The sequence below is a fragment of the Engystomops pustulosus genome, chromosome 5 (assembly GCF_040894005.1).
Source record: "Engystomops pustulosus chromosome 5, aEngPut4.maternal, whole genome shotgun sequence".
Classification (NCBI taxonomy): Eukaryota; Metazoa; Chordata; class Amphibia; order Anura; family Leptodactylidae; genus Engystomops; species Engystomops pustulosus.
In genome coordinates this window covers 11,996,092-12,010,254 of record NC_092415.1, presented here as the reverse complement: position 1 = coordinate 12,010,254, position 14,163 = coordinate 11,996,092, and the positions used below count along the sequence as shown (strand labels likewise).

General features: G+C 44.8%; 1 protein-coding gene across 2 annotated transcripts in view; it reads left to right on the top strand.

Moving 5' to 3' along the window:
• Nucleotides 1-13,772, top strand: part of CCN4 (cellular communication network factor 4) — a 43,999-nt gene extending 30,227 nt beyond the window's left edge. Inside the window, exons 2-5 of one of the 2 annotated variants that reach the window (XM_072151162.1) lie at nt 8,299-8,575; nt 9,569-9,646; nt 9,876-10,069; nt 10,902-13,772. In XM_072151162.1, the coding sequence (XP_072007263.1) occupies nt 8,299-8,575; nt 9,569-9,646; nt 9,876-10,069; nt 10,902-11,201 (849 nt within the window). In that variant the 3' untranslated portion in view covers nt 11,202-13,772. Of the gene's footprint in view, nt 1-8,298; nt 8,576-9,388; nt 9,647-9,875; nt 10,070-10,901 lie in introns of both variants that reach the window. The other variant, XM_072151161.1, reaches the window with a different exon arrangement.
• The last annotated feature ends 391 nt before the right edge of the window (nt 13,773-14,163 follow it).

Sequence of the window (14,163 nt, the reverse complement as noted above, 5' to 3'; positions counted from 1 at the left end):
CACAATCATGTAACATGCACCGGTCCAGTCATACAGAGCTGGTCTCCAGGGCTGGGCCGGGTTATCACATGATGTAGGTGAACATCGCTCTCTGGACTATGTGACCCCCTCTTCCAGATACTAAGGGATCTCGCAGCTTTCAGAAATATCAATTTCTATTGTGGAAATTAAGAAAAAAAAATCTTTATGAAGTGGAATTTTTTTTCAAGATAATATTTGTCCTCCATGGTAACGGGCGAGAAGCTTCTGTAGAGATCTAGTATTACACGTGGACATGTGGAGAAGACATCAGGAATGTGGAATGAAGAAGCTGAAGTCACAGGAATGAGGAGGTGACCAGGCTTGGTCCTCAGTCCAGAACTTCACCTTAGTCCAATACTTTGTCCTCTATAGTATTTAGTCCAGGATTTGTCTCCTTAATACTTAGTCCACTACTTCTCCTCCTTAGTAATAGTCCAGGACATGTCTATCACTTGTTCCCAGTATTCGTCCTTCTCAGCAGTTGGTCTATCACTTGTCATTCTCTATATCTAGGCCAGCTTGTGGAGATCCAGCCTGTGGAGATCCAACATGTGGAGATCCAGCCTGTGGAGATCCAGGCTGTGGAGATCCAGCCAGTAGAGATCCAGCCTGTGGAGATCCAACTTGTGGAGATCCAGCCTGTGGAGATCCAGCCTGTGGAGATCCAGCCTGTGTCCTCCTTAGTCTTATTCAAGCACATCTGCTCCTTTGTACTTAGTCCGGCAGCACTAGTCCTCCTTAGTCCGGCAGCACTAGTCCTCCTTAGTTCGGCAGCACTAGTCCTCCTTAGTCCGGCAGCACTAGTCCTCCTTAGTCCGGCAGCACTAGTCCTCCTTAGTCCGGCAGCACTAGTCCTCCTTAGTCCGGCAGCACTAGTCCTCCTTAGTCCGGCAGCACTAGTCCTCCTTAGTCCGGCAGCACTAGTCCTCCTTAGTCCGGCAGCACTAGTCCTCCTTAGTCCGGCAGCACTAGTCCTCCTTAGTCCGGCAGCACTAGTCCTCCTTAGTCCGGCAGCACTAGTCCTCCTTAGTTCGGCAGCACTAGTCCTCCTTAGTCCGGCAGCACTAGTCCTCCTTAGTCCGGCAGCACTAGTCCTCCTTAGTTCGGCAGCACTAGTCCTCCTTAGTCCGGCAGCACTAGTCCTCCTTAGTCCGGCAGCACTAGTCCTCCTTAGTCCGGCAGCACTAGTCCTCCTTAGTCCGGCAGCACTAGTCCTCCTTAGTTCGGCAGCACTAGTCCTCCTTAGTTCGGCAGCACTAGTCCTCCTTAGTCCGGCAGCACTAGTCCTCCTTAGTCCGGCAGCACTAGTCCTCCTTAGTTCGGCAGCACTAGTCCTCCTTAGTCCGGCAGCACTAGTCCTCCTTAGTCCGGCAGCACTAGTCCTCCTTAGTCCGGCAGCACTAGTCCTCCTTAGTCCGGCAGCACTAGTCCTCCTTAGTTCGGCAGCACTAGTCCTCCTTAGTCCGGCAGCACTAGTCCTCCTTAGTCCGGCAGCACTAGTCCTCCTTAGTCCGGCAGCACTAGTCCTCCTTAGTCCGGCAGCACTAGTCCTCCTTAGTCCGGCAGCACTAGTCCTCCTTAGTCCGGCAGCACTAGTCCTCCTTAGTCCGGCAGCACTAGTCCTCCTTAGTCCGGCAGCACTAGTTTCCTTTGGCTCATGCTCCAGCACTTGACCTCCCTAGTATATTTTACATTATTTCTTCTGCAACTTACTTCCTTAGCATGTGTAGTCCACTCCTTGTCCTTAGTGATTAATCCAGTATTTCTTAATACTATGTCCGGCTTCTCGCAGTGCTTATTCCAGCTCTGGTTATTCTTAGTATTTAGTATAGTATTTAATACTTCTCTCAGCACATGTCCAGGTCTTCAGAACTTAAGTCCTTACTAGCACCTTACCTCCTTAATATAATGCCCAATATATCTCCTCCCTTGAGGGTGCGTTCCCACATTGCAGTTAAAACTGCATCGCAATCAGCTTTGAGGTGGTTTTAGGTGGAGTTTTGTCAATTTAACAGGTGAAAGACATGAACTGAAGAGTGAATGACATTTGTGGAGCAGGTTACCCCTCAAAATCAAATTCACTCGTTCAGTTTATGGGGGTCATTTACTAAGGGCCCGATTCGCGGTTTCCCGACGTGTTACCCTAATATTTCCGATTTGCGCCGATTTTCCCTGAATTGCCCCGGGATTTTGCCGCACACGATCGGATTGTGCCGAATCGGCGCCGGCATGCACGCGACGGAAATCGGGGGGCGTGGCCGAACGAAAACCCGACAGATTCGGAAAAACCGCTGCTTTTAAAACAAAAAATCTGTTGCGGAGCTTGCACTTACCTTCACTCAGCCCGAGCCGGTGAACTCCAGCACGTTCCAATGCTTTTCAGCGCAGCAGCGCCACCTGGTGGACGGCAGAGGAACTACCTTAATAAATCCCGTCCGGACCCGAATCCAGCGCAGAGAACGCGCTGCTGGATCCCGAACGGACCGGGTAAGTAAATCTGCCCCTATGTCTTTCACTTGTTAAATTGACAAAACTTCACCTAAAACCACCTCAAAGCTGATTGCGATGCAGTTTTAACTGCAACGTGTGAACGCGCCCGAAGTCCAGCATTTGTTCTGCTTTATTGCCCACATTATTGAAGCGTTTGCACCAGTTTGCTGTCTGACTTTACACAGAAAAGAACGTGCAAACTGCTTGTACATGTATTTATGAAGTGTCCGTGGAAGTTTTGTGGCGCGGCTGCTGTGTCCAACAAGACAGAAGAAATGTGCAAGAGTCTTGTTCTTTTTCTTCTTTGCGATAAGTCTAGCTCTTCTAATCCTCAGTGCTAAGTCTAGTCTTCACTTCCCCTGTGCTCAATCCAGCTGTTCTCATTAGTGCTAAGTCTTGCTCTTCTTCTCCTGGGGGTTAGCTTGTCCCTTCCTAAGTTTCTTAGTGCTTGGTGTAGCTCTTCTTCTCCTTAGTCTTCAGTCTAGTTCTTCTTCTACTCTGTCTTAAGTTGAGCCATTCTTCTCCTAATTTATTAAGTGCTTAGTCTAGATCAGTGGTGGCGAACCTATGGCACGGGTGCCAGGGGCGGCACTCAGAGCCATTTCTGTGGGCACTTGGGCCATCGCCCGAGCACACGGGACAGGACTCTGCAGAATTTTCCTGCAGTTTCAAGCAACTTGGAAGCAAAGATGCTGCTTTCAGTGATATTTTAAAGTGATTCTTACTTGGGACTGTAGGAAAAGGGAGAATGTGTAGACAGGACCGATTTATCTTTGGAGGACCTCCTGCTGGCCCCATGATTCTCTTTGTACAGAGAGACACTGGAAAGAAGCTACAATGATGCAAATTTTCCCTCCTCTACTGTGTTGCTGTCCTCAGGAGGCCAATATGATTGAACGTTGTTGAAGAACAGGGAACAATAAGTTACTGCTTTAATTTTTGGTTGGCACCTTGGGATAATTGAGGGTTTGGGGTTGCAGTTTGGGCACTCGGTCGCTAAAAGGTTCGCCATCACTGGTCTAGATCTTCTATCCTTAGTCTTTAGTCTAGCTCTTCTTCTACTTACTCTTAAGTTGAGCCCTTTTTCTCCTAATTTCTTTGGTCCTTAGTCTGCTTAGTGCTTAGACTATTCCTTCTCCTACTTCATAGTTAGTCTAACTCTTCTTCTCCTTAGTCTTCAGTCTAGTTCTTCTTCTACTCTGTCTTTAGTCGAGCCCTTCTTCTCCTATTTCTTTACTGCTTAGTCTAGCTCTTCTATCCTTAGTCTTTAGTCTAGCTCTTCTATCCTTAGTCTTTAGTTTAGCTCTTCTATCCTTAGTCTTTAGTCTAGCTCTTCTATCCTTAGTCTTTAGTCTAGCTCTTCTATCCTTAGTCTTTAGTCTAGCTCTTCTTCTACTTTAGTCTTTAGTCTAGCTCTTCTATCCTTGGTCTTTAGTCTAGCTCTTCTATCCTTAGTCTTTAGTCTAGCTCTTCTATCCTTAGTCTTTAGTCTAGCTCTTCTATCCTTAGTCTTTAGTTTAGCTCTTCTATCCTTAGTCTTTAGTCTAGCTCTTCTATCCTTAGTCTTTAGTCTAGCTCTTCTTCTACTTTAGTCTTTAGTCTAGCTCTTCTATCCTTAGTCTTTAGTCTAGCTCTTCTATCCTTAGTCTTTAGTCTAGCTCTTCTATCCTTAGTCTTTAGTCTAGCTCTTCTATCCTTAGTCTTTAGTCTAGCTCTTCTTCTATCCTTAGTCTTTAGTCTAGCTCTTCTATCCTTAGTCTTTAGTCTAGCTCTTCTTCTATCCTTAGTCTTTAGTCTAGCTCTTCTATCCTTAGTCTTTAGTCTAGCTCTTCTTCTACTTTAGTCTTTAGTTGAGCCCTTCATATCTTCATTTCTTTGGTCCTTAGTCTGCTTAGTGCTTAGAATATTCCTTCTCCTAATTAGCAGTTAGTCTAATCTTCTTCTCCTTAGTCTTCAGTCTAGCTCTTCTTATGCTTAGTGCTAAGTTTTACTCTTCTCTTTTGTGCTTAGCCTAGCTTGTCCCTCCTTTATGTTCCTTAGTGTTTAGTTTAGCTCTTCTTCTCCTTAGTCTTTAGTCAAGCCCATATTTTCCTAATTTCTTTAGTACTTATTCTCGCTCTTCTTCTCCTAAGTTCCTAAGTGCCAAGTTTTGCTTGTTTTCTTCTAGTACTTCTCCTCAGGGCTTAGTCCAGTTGTTCTCTTCCTTTGTGCTTAGTCTTGCTCTTCTTGGTCTTCTGGCTTGTTTTCTTCTTAGTACTTAGTTCAGCAACTTGTCCAACATAGGACCTTCTCCAGGACTTGTGATCTTCTTTAGCAGATAGCCCACTTCTTCTCTACTTAGTCTCTTTGTACTTTTTCCAGCACTTGTCCTTCTCTCCACTTAGTCCAGCACTTTACCCTCATGTATGATGTCTCATGTCTGCGGAGAGAACAAGGCACCGTACCCGGCAGCCGTGTTGCATAGAAGGAAGAATCCGTCAGGATATTTGATAAGAAGACAAGTAATATTCTGGCCAGCTGAAACCTCCAAGACCTCTGTATTCCCACTTTTGTAGACCACGTCCAGCGAGAGATTCCCTGGTATCAGTGTCAGGATGTATTTCTTTCTACAATGTGACGGCCAAGCACCTGCATGTCCACAGCCTGGAGCCAGATGTTCCTGCTGCCGTCCTGCCACATCACAGGCTCCTAGAATAGACATTGCTACTAGGACCTGCTTATATAAGGGCAGGTGTCCGAGGGTGCCATCAGTGGAGTAGTAACCCAGATGACTGCTTCCCTAATTTTCTGTAAAGGGCATCGTGTGTATGTAGGAGCACAGATCTAGGGGTTCAAAGGTCGCAGCAGCCGTGTGCCCTGGGGCATCAGACTACAGACCCCTCTGCTACATACAATGATGGTGGAGGGGGTTCTGTTATCCCCAATGCCACCTATGCCAATCATTTCTCTGTGCAGACACTGAACCAGCAGGGGATGAAGCAGTGAAGTTTGGGCAGGAATGACTATTGATTGTCTATCCTCAGCATAGACCATCGATAGCTTCCTGTGGGGCACCATATAAGAGGTGCAGATGTAGTGACAGCTTTGGGACATGTAACCCTCTCCTTCCAGCTCCGCGCCAGTACAGGGTCAGGTATCCTGGGAATAGGTCATCAATAGTTCCTTGCCAATTCCTTTCAGAAAAAAATGGAAATGATTGGAATTTGGGATGCAGCTCTGGATGTAACTGGAGAACATAACGTAACTCAGTCTAATAATAGAAGTGTTTTAGATGTACTAGACTGATAGATTTACATAGGACTGCAGGTAACATAGTGCATTAGGATGACTGCAACTACTGGAAACCCCAGAGGGTTTATATATGCAGCAGGGATAAGTTTGTCGTCCTGTGTCATTTTACCATAATTCTGTTTATAATGATGTTATTATACATGTCATTATATATTATCCTATAATCATTAATGATTCAGTGACACTTGGCTGCACACACATCCAGCTCTGCTCCATCTCCATGTGACAAGTGCTGAGCCTTGTAGTTCTCCCTCTAAGTTTATGACCCTGGCGGCTGTGATATTTTGGGCTGCGCCTCTGTTCTCTGTGTGTCTGAGATTTGGCAGCTGTGGATGAGGCAGCGGCGGCCGGGGAGGGTCTGCCTGGACTGCACTGCACCGCTGGATAGCCCTCGGCTCTATTGTCAGGAGCCGCTCATCAGCGCAGGGATTCCTGGTGATATCATATCCAAGGAATTTACTGGATGAGGAATGTGTCACTGATTGTACATTATATACAGGAATATTATATACTGACTGCATTATATACAGGATTATTATACACTGACTATACATTATATACAGCAATATTATATACTGACTGCACATTATATACAGGACCATTATATACTGACTGTACATTATACACAGGACTATTATATACTGACTGCACATAATATACAGAACTATTATATACTGACTACATTATACACAGGACTATTATATACTGACTGCACATTATATACAGGACTATTATATACTGACTACATTATATACAGGACTATTATATACTGACTGCACGTTATATACAGGACTATTATACACTGACTGCACATTATATACAGGAATATTATATACTGACTATACATTATATACAGGACTATTATATACTGACTGCACATAATATACAGAACTATTATATACTGACTATACATTATATACAGGACTATTATATACTGATTGCACATTACATACAGTACTATTATACACTGACTGTGCATTATATACAGGACCATTATATACTGACTATACCTTATACACAGGACAATTATATACTGACTACATTATATACAGGACCATTATATACTGACTGTACATTATACACAGGACTATTACATACTGACTGCACATAATATACATAACTATTATATACTGACTATACATTATATACAGGACTATTATATACTGACTACATTATATACAGGGATATTATATACTGACTATACATTATATACAGGACTATTATATACTGACTATACATTATATACAGGATTCTTATATACTGACTACATTATATACAGGGATATTATATACTGAATGTACATTATATACAGGAATATTATATACTGACTGTACATTATTTACAGGACTATTATATACTGATTGCACATTACATACAGGACCATTATATACTGACTGCACATTATATACAGGACTATTATATACTGACTGTACATTATACACAGGACTATTATATACTGACTGCACATTATACACAGGACTATTATATACTGACTGCACATTATACACAGGACTATTATATACTGACTGTACATTATACACAGGACAATTACATACTGATTGCGCATTATATACAGGATTATTATTATAGACAGGGACGTTATGCAGGGCTATAGTATACTGATAGAACAGTCCTGCGGGCAGTCAGCTGTGCCAGACCACTTAGGGGGGATGTAAACATTGGGTGGGTGACATATGCGGCTGTCTTGCAGCTTAGCACCGAGGTTAACACTTCATTTGGATATGAGCTGGACGCCAACGAGCCGCCGGAGTTAAAGGGATGATCTAGTCTTATGTACATTGTATGATCTGATAGTTGTCACTATTTACAAGACCTCTGCTTGCTGAAATCTTGGTTTAATAAACTTGACCTCTCCAATTGTAGAGAATCCTTCCGCATGAATGTTCTGGAACCCTCGTGTTTATAATCAGTAGAACAATACATTGTAACACAGATGAAGGTTTGTTACAACTTGAAGGTGTATTCCAGAATCGTCAGAGTCCAACAGCTGGCACATGATTGGGAGGGGGTGCACAAGCTGGCACCAGGATGGGCAGTGTCCAAGAGCTGGCACCAAGATGGGCAGGGTCCAACTGCTGGCACCAGAATGGGCAGTGTCCAAGAGCTGGCACCAGGATGGGCAGTGTCCAAGAGCTGGCACCAGGATGGGCAGGGTCCAAGAGCTGGCACCAGGATGGGCAGGGTCCAAGAGCTGGCACCAGGATGGGCAGGGTCCAAGAGCTGGCACCAGGATGGGCAGGGTCCAAGAGCTGGCACCAGGATGGGCAGGGTCCAAGAGCTGGCACCAGGATGGGCAGGGTCCAAGAGCTGGCACCAGGATGGGCAGGGTCCAAGAGCTGGCACCAGGATGGGCAGGGTCCAAGAGCTGGCACCAGGGTGGGCAGGGTCCAACAGCTGGCACAAGGATAGGCAGAGTCCAGATTGTCAGCCCCTTGAGCCTTATCTTATTTTCTCTTTTATTCTCGTTACTTCCAGGTCCTTTCACTAAACACCACCACAATGCCGCCTGTCCTTGCTGTCTCCGAGGAGTACACTAGGACTCAGTACTGCAAATGGCCGTGCGAGTGCCCCCCAGACCCACCTGTGTGCCCACCCGGGGTCAGCCTGGTCACAGACGGCTGCGACTGCTGTAAGACATGTGGGAAGCAACTGGGGGAGAACTGTACAGAGGCCGACACATGTGACACACATAAAGGGCTGTACTGTGACTACAGCAGGGACGCGCCTAGGTACGAAGTAGGTGTCTGTGGACGTAAGTATCTCATACAGTTATTATACTTCATTTCTCGGAAGGAGACATAGCTTTAGGGGGCATCTCCTCCTGCTCTATAACATGCTGCCTGCAGATAGGACACTATGTGCAATCTGCTCAGCTCCTCCTGCTCTATAACATGCTGCCTGCAGATAGGACACTATGTATAATCTGCTCAGCTCCTCCTGCTCTATAACATCCTGCCTGCAGATAGGAGACTATGTACAATCTGTTCAGCTCCTCCTGCTCTATAACATGCTGCCTGCAGATAGGACACTTTGTACAATCTGCTCAGCTCCTACTATTCTATAACATGCTGCCTGCAGATAGGACACTATGTACAATCTGCTCAGCTCCTCCTGCTCTATAACATGCTGCCTTCAGATAGGACACTATGTACAATCTGATTAGCTCCTCCTGCTCTATAACATGCTGCCTGCAGATAGGACACTATGTACAATCTGTTCAGCTCCTCCAGCTCTATAACATGCTGCCTGCAGATAGGACACTATTTACAATCTGCTCAGCTCCTCCTGCTCTATAATATGCTGCCTGCAGATAGGACACTATGTACAACCTGCTCAGCTCCTCCTGCTCTATAACATGCTGCCTGCAGATAGGACACTATGTACAATGTGCTCAGCTCCTGCTGCTCTATAACATGCTGCCTGCAGATAGGACACTATGTACAATCTGCTCATCCCCTCCTGCTCTATATCATCCTATTCCATGTGACATATATGGATGCTGCATGCAGTACCTGTCAGGGGGTGATGATTCGGGTGGTGATGACCTCTCGCTGTGTATTTGTAGAGATGACTGGAGTCGGTTGTCTCCTGAATGGGGTGCGATACGTCAATGGTCAGAGCTTTCAACCAAACTGCAAGTTTAACTGCACTTGTCTGAACGGGGATATTGGCTGTGTCCCCCTCTGCATGAACTCTCGCCCCCCGCTGGTCTGGTGTCAAAACCCCAAACGTGTTAAATTGGCAGGAAAATGTTGTGAACAATGGATCTGTGACGATTCGAAGAGGTTCAGGAAGGCCTCTCCCCGACATATTGCCTCCCCAGGTAAGAATCATAATGGGGGGGTTATTATTAGGATTATTATGCAAAGAAATACTTTGTGCAATACCACATGTGGCCACATGGTGCGCTGTGTGACAGAACTGTGTTCTGCAGGGGAAGTCATGAATGTGTAGTGCAGTCCACAGCGCCATCTAGTGGTGGAAATGCTTAGTGCAGTCATTCATTTCTCTGTTATATCTACTTCAGCTGATGTTTTGCTTCTGTGTTTCAGTCTACGCCGGGGAAAGTGATTCCTGGCACAATAACTGCATCATCCAGACCACCCCCTGGAGCCCGTGCACCAAGACCTGTGGGATTGGAATATCGACCCGGATATCCAACGATAACGACAAGTGTAAACTGCTCAAGGAGAGTCGTCTGTGTAACATGAGACCTTGCGAGGTGGACATCACTCAGCATTTCCGGGTACGAGGTGCCAGTCTGTCCTACATGTCAGGGCATGGGACAAAAATAAGCCAAAATTATTATATCAATTGCAAAATGTGTAATGACTTTATTAGAAATCGGGTGATGATCTCTAGGCACATAGCCTGGAATAGATGATTGTCTCATGTAGATACAGGAGGTCCCTACTTAAGAACACTCGACTTACATACGACCCCTAGTTACAAACGGACCTCTGGTAATTGTTAATTTCCTGTACTTTAGTCCTAGGCTACAATCATCAGCTGTAATAGTTAAGAGCACAGAGAAAAGCAGTGTGAGGATCCACTTGAACAAACTAAGCTACAAGCTTGGAATACAATCCGAATCAATCAAGACATGATTAAAAAGCTCTCCAAGCACAGTAAATAACACTGTCTGAAGAGAGCTAAGAGCACAGCAGTGTGAGGACACACCCCCAGTGCACTTGGGGAAGCCACAATCCTGGAATATAAACCCATATTTCACAGTCCTGCTGCTACTAACAGCATACACAAAAGATCTGATTACACATCTCACTAGGGGTAATTGCTAACACAGTCTATAGAGAGCACAGAGCACAGCAGTGTGAGGACACACCACTATTATTTCCCAGACCTGCGGCTGCTAACAGCATACACAAAGGTCTGATTACACATCTCACCAGCGACAATCGCTAACACTAGCTGCAGAGAGCACAGAGCACAGCAGTGTGAGCTATAATATTCCACAGCCCTGCTGCTCCTCACACTGTCTCCAGTATTGCATAAAGACGCTTGTGACAGTTTTACTTTAAGAAAATTTCCATTAACATCTTTTTCCTCTTTTTTTTCAGCCTGGTAAGAAATGTCTGTCTGTTTACCGGGAGCCCGAACCGAAAAATTTCACTATTTCTGGCTGCGTGAGTAAGAAAACCTACAGACCCAAGTACTGCGGCGTGTGCTCGGACGACAGGTGCTGCAGCCCATACAAGTCCAAGACCATCCAGGTCCAGTTTGATTGCCCGGACGGGACGGGGGTCTCCTGGAACGTCATGTGGATCAACGCCTGTTTCTGTAACCTGAACTGCCGCAGACCTAATGATATTTTTGCAGATCTGGAAAGTTATCACGATTATACGGAAATTATAAACTGAGGAAAGACGATGATCCATAAGGAGGAGCCATAGAGGCTACGATGGTGCTGCACCTATAACGTGTCTCAGGGTCAGAGGTCACTTATAATCTGCTGCATAACTTATTATTATCCATATACCATCACAATCCATCCTGATAAACCAGGGACATTACTCATAGATCCAGGCACCGGGACTGTGGTAATCTTCTTATATGTGTTATCCATGGCCTCCTTCCTTCTAAAATCAACTTTTATAATTATGCTAATGAGCCAGAAGAACTCTGGCGGTGTTACCAGAGCCCCTCATTGCTGTAGCTTCACAGGCTGTTACACTGTGCAAAAGCACTTCCTCACTCCCGCTGTGTGACATTTCAGCAGGCGAAGATAGGGGGAGACTGTGTAACAGCCCATGAAGCTACAACATGAGGGGCTTTGGCAACAACCCCAGAGCCCTCCAGAGTTGATTTTAGATGGGTATGGATAATAAATATAAGAAGATACCACAGTCCCGGTGCCTGGATCTATGAGTAATGTCCCCGGTTTATCAGGATGGATTCTGATGGTAGACGTGCGGCACTTCTATATGAAGATATTAGGATATAAGAGAAGTGCCTCATCCTCTCCTTCCCGCCTTCCGTCATCCCCTTTAAGCCAATATATTGCACAGCTGGGCCAGGTTTCCCAGAGTAAGTACCAACATCGTGGTTGCCAATTCATAATTTCCAGGCTGACGGTGATAATGGGGCCCCACAACCCAAAAATAATTCCAAAAAGGAAATTTTTTAATAATTTCTAGAAGAGAAGACTCATTGGAGACAAACACTAAGTGTGGAGGACCCAAAGGGTGCACAGACCATAGAGTCCAGCAATGAGGGGGCTCCATGAGAGAAGGGGCCCCCAGCGTGTTGGTTGCATCTCACTTCCACCATCTGTCTGATATACATGGAAGCCGTGGACTTTACCTTTAAGACCAACACTTTGACCCTTCTTTATGTGTGTAATCCAAACCCCAACCGAGGTCTTTGCCAAATCTAGCGCATGCCCACCCTCCCCTGAAAGCTCGTGCAATGCGCATGAAGAGGTCAGACTGTACCGCGCATGTACAGCACCATAAAGGAGCGAGAAGTGGCTGCATCCAGCAGTGATGACATGGCAGAGGGAGGGTTCCCATACACCTTATATACAGTATACACACCTTATACCGCACACACAGTATATTCACACATCATGTACCATATATACACCATATAGCATACACACAGTATATACACACACCATGTACCATATATACACCATATAGCATACACACAGTATATACACACACCATGTACCATATATACACCATATAGCATACACACAGTATATACACACACCATGGGCCACATTTATCACTTTTGTGCGCCTAAGTGTAGTAGTTGCGCCTAGATTCTGGCGCACTGTTTTGCCAGAATTATCACAAGCTACAACCACCTGTGATAAGTATATTTTCTGCCTCTTATTAATCACTTTACTTTAACACAGTTTTGGCGCAGTTTAGGCGCAATGTTAGATTCGGGCAGTTACATGTGATCCTGCTACAAGCTCCTCTCTGCTTCTCCCGCAGCCCAGAATGAAGATAACACTCACAGCAGCACCCAGGTGTGTGACACCCAGCACCCAGTGACCTCCTCAGCAGCACCCAGGTGTGTGACACCCTGCACCCAGTGACCTCCTCAGCAGGGGCTTCTCCTGGAGGGGATCCCCCAGTGCTGGTCTCCTGCTGCACCCCTGTAATTCTGCACAATATCCCCCTCAGACACTGTGCAGAATTACTTGGGGGACACTTGTATGTCGTATGTGCAACATTCTGCAAAGTTCTGAGCTCTTGCTTTGAGCTCAGGAGTTTGCAGAATGTTTTGTAAATAGAAGGTGATGAAGTGTAAATAAAGTCTGCAGCTCCTGTCTGCAGAGTATCTCATGTCTGTATGATCTGTACTAGTGTCTGCAGGGTCTGGCTGAGCTCTGCTGCTAGAAATGAGCTGTTCTGCACAGGGGCTCAGTGCTTTCTTCTCAGATAACGCCACCTTCGGGCTGGAGTGTTTTTGCGCCCGTTTTTGCGCCTAAATGAAAAAGTTGCAAGTGATGAATATCATTAGGCGCAGCAAAACATCTGGATTGGTAAGATAGATGAGGGAAAGCTGCTTATTTTTGCTGCTCGGCTAGTTTGGCGTTTAGTCACAAAAATGGCGCAAAATCGGTGCGCCTGAATGAAAAGGCGCAAAAACAACAGAAAAAACGAGTGATACACGTGGCCCCATGTACCATATATACACCATATAGCATACACACAGTATATACACACCTTATACCATACACACAGTATACCATATATAAATATAGTATATACACATCATATACAGTATATACACAATCAATACCACACAGACCCCCACACCAATTTGATATTCGATAGGACATCAATATTTTTAGCTTGGAAAACCCCTAAGATCCCAGGAAATTATTTTTGGAAATTGGCAACTATGTAATAACTGTGTGTCCATGACTTTATGTTAATTAATTTAAATAATAATAAAGTATCTATTTTGTTTGACTCCTGGTGTGTGGATCTGGTGCGGTGCGGATCTCTGCACTCATGTATTTTTGGGGGGTATATAGTGAGACCACCCCATTCTTATCACATTATAGAATATATTTATGTATATTAGCCTGTTTGTTACATTGTACTATAGTGACCATGACTACAGAAGAAAGAGTGTCCTCATCCATGATGAAAACAGGAATAACATGGGAGCTGTATAACGCATTAGGCTGGGAGCTCCCCCTAGTGGCTGAAATATTATAGGTAAATAATAATACAATAAATACTACAAAATTAAAATATGTATATTTTAACCTTTATTTTATAGTTATATTATAATATTAATTTTATATTATTGTGTAATACAAATATTTTTCTCTCTCTCTTAATATATATATATATA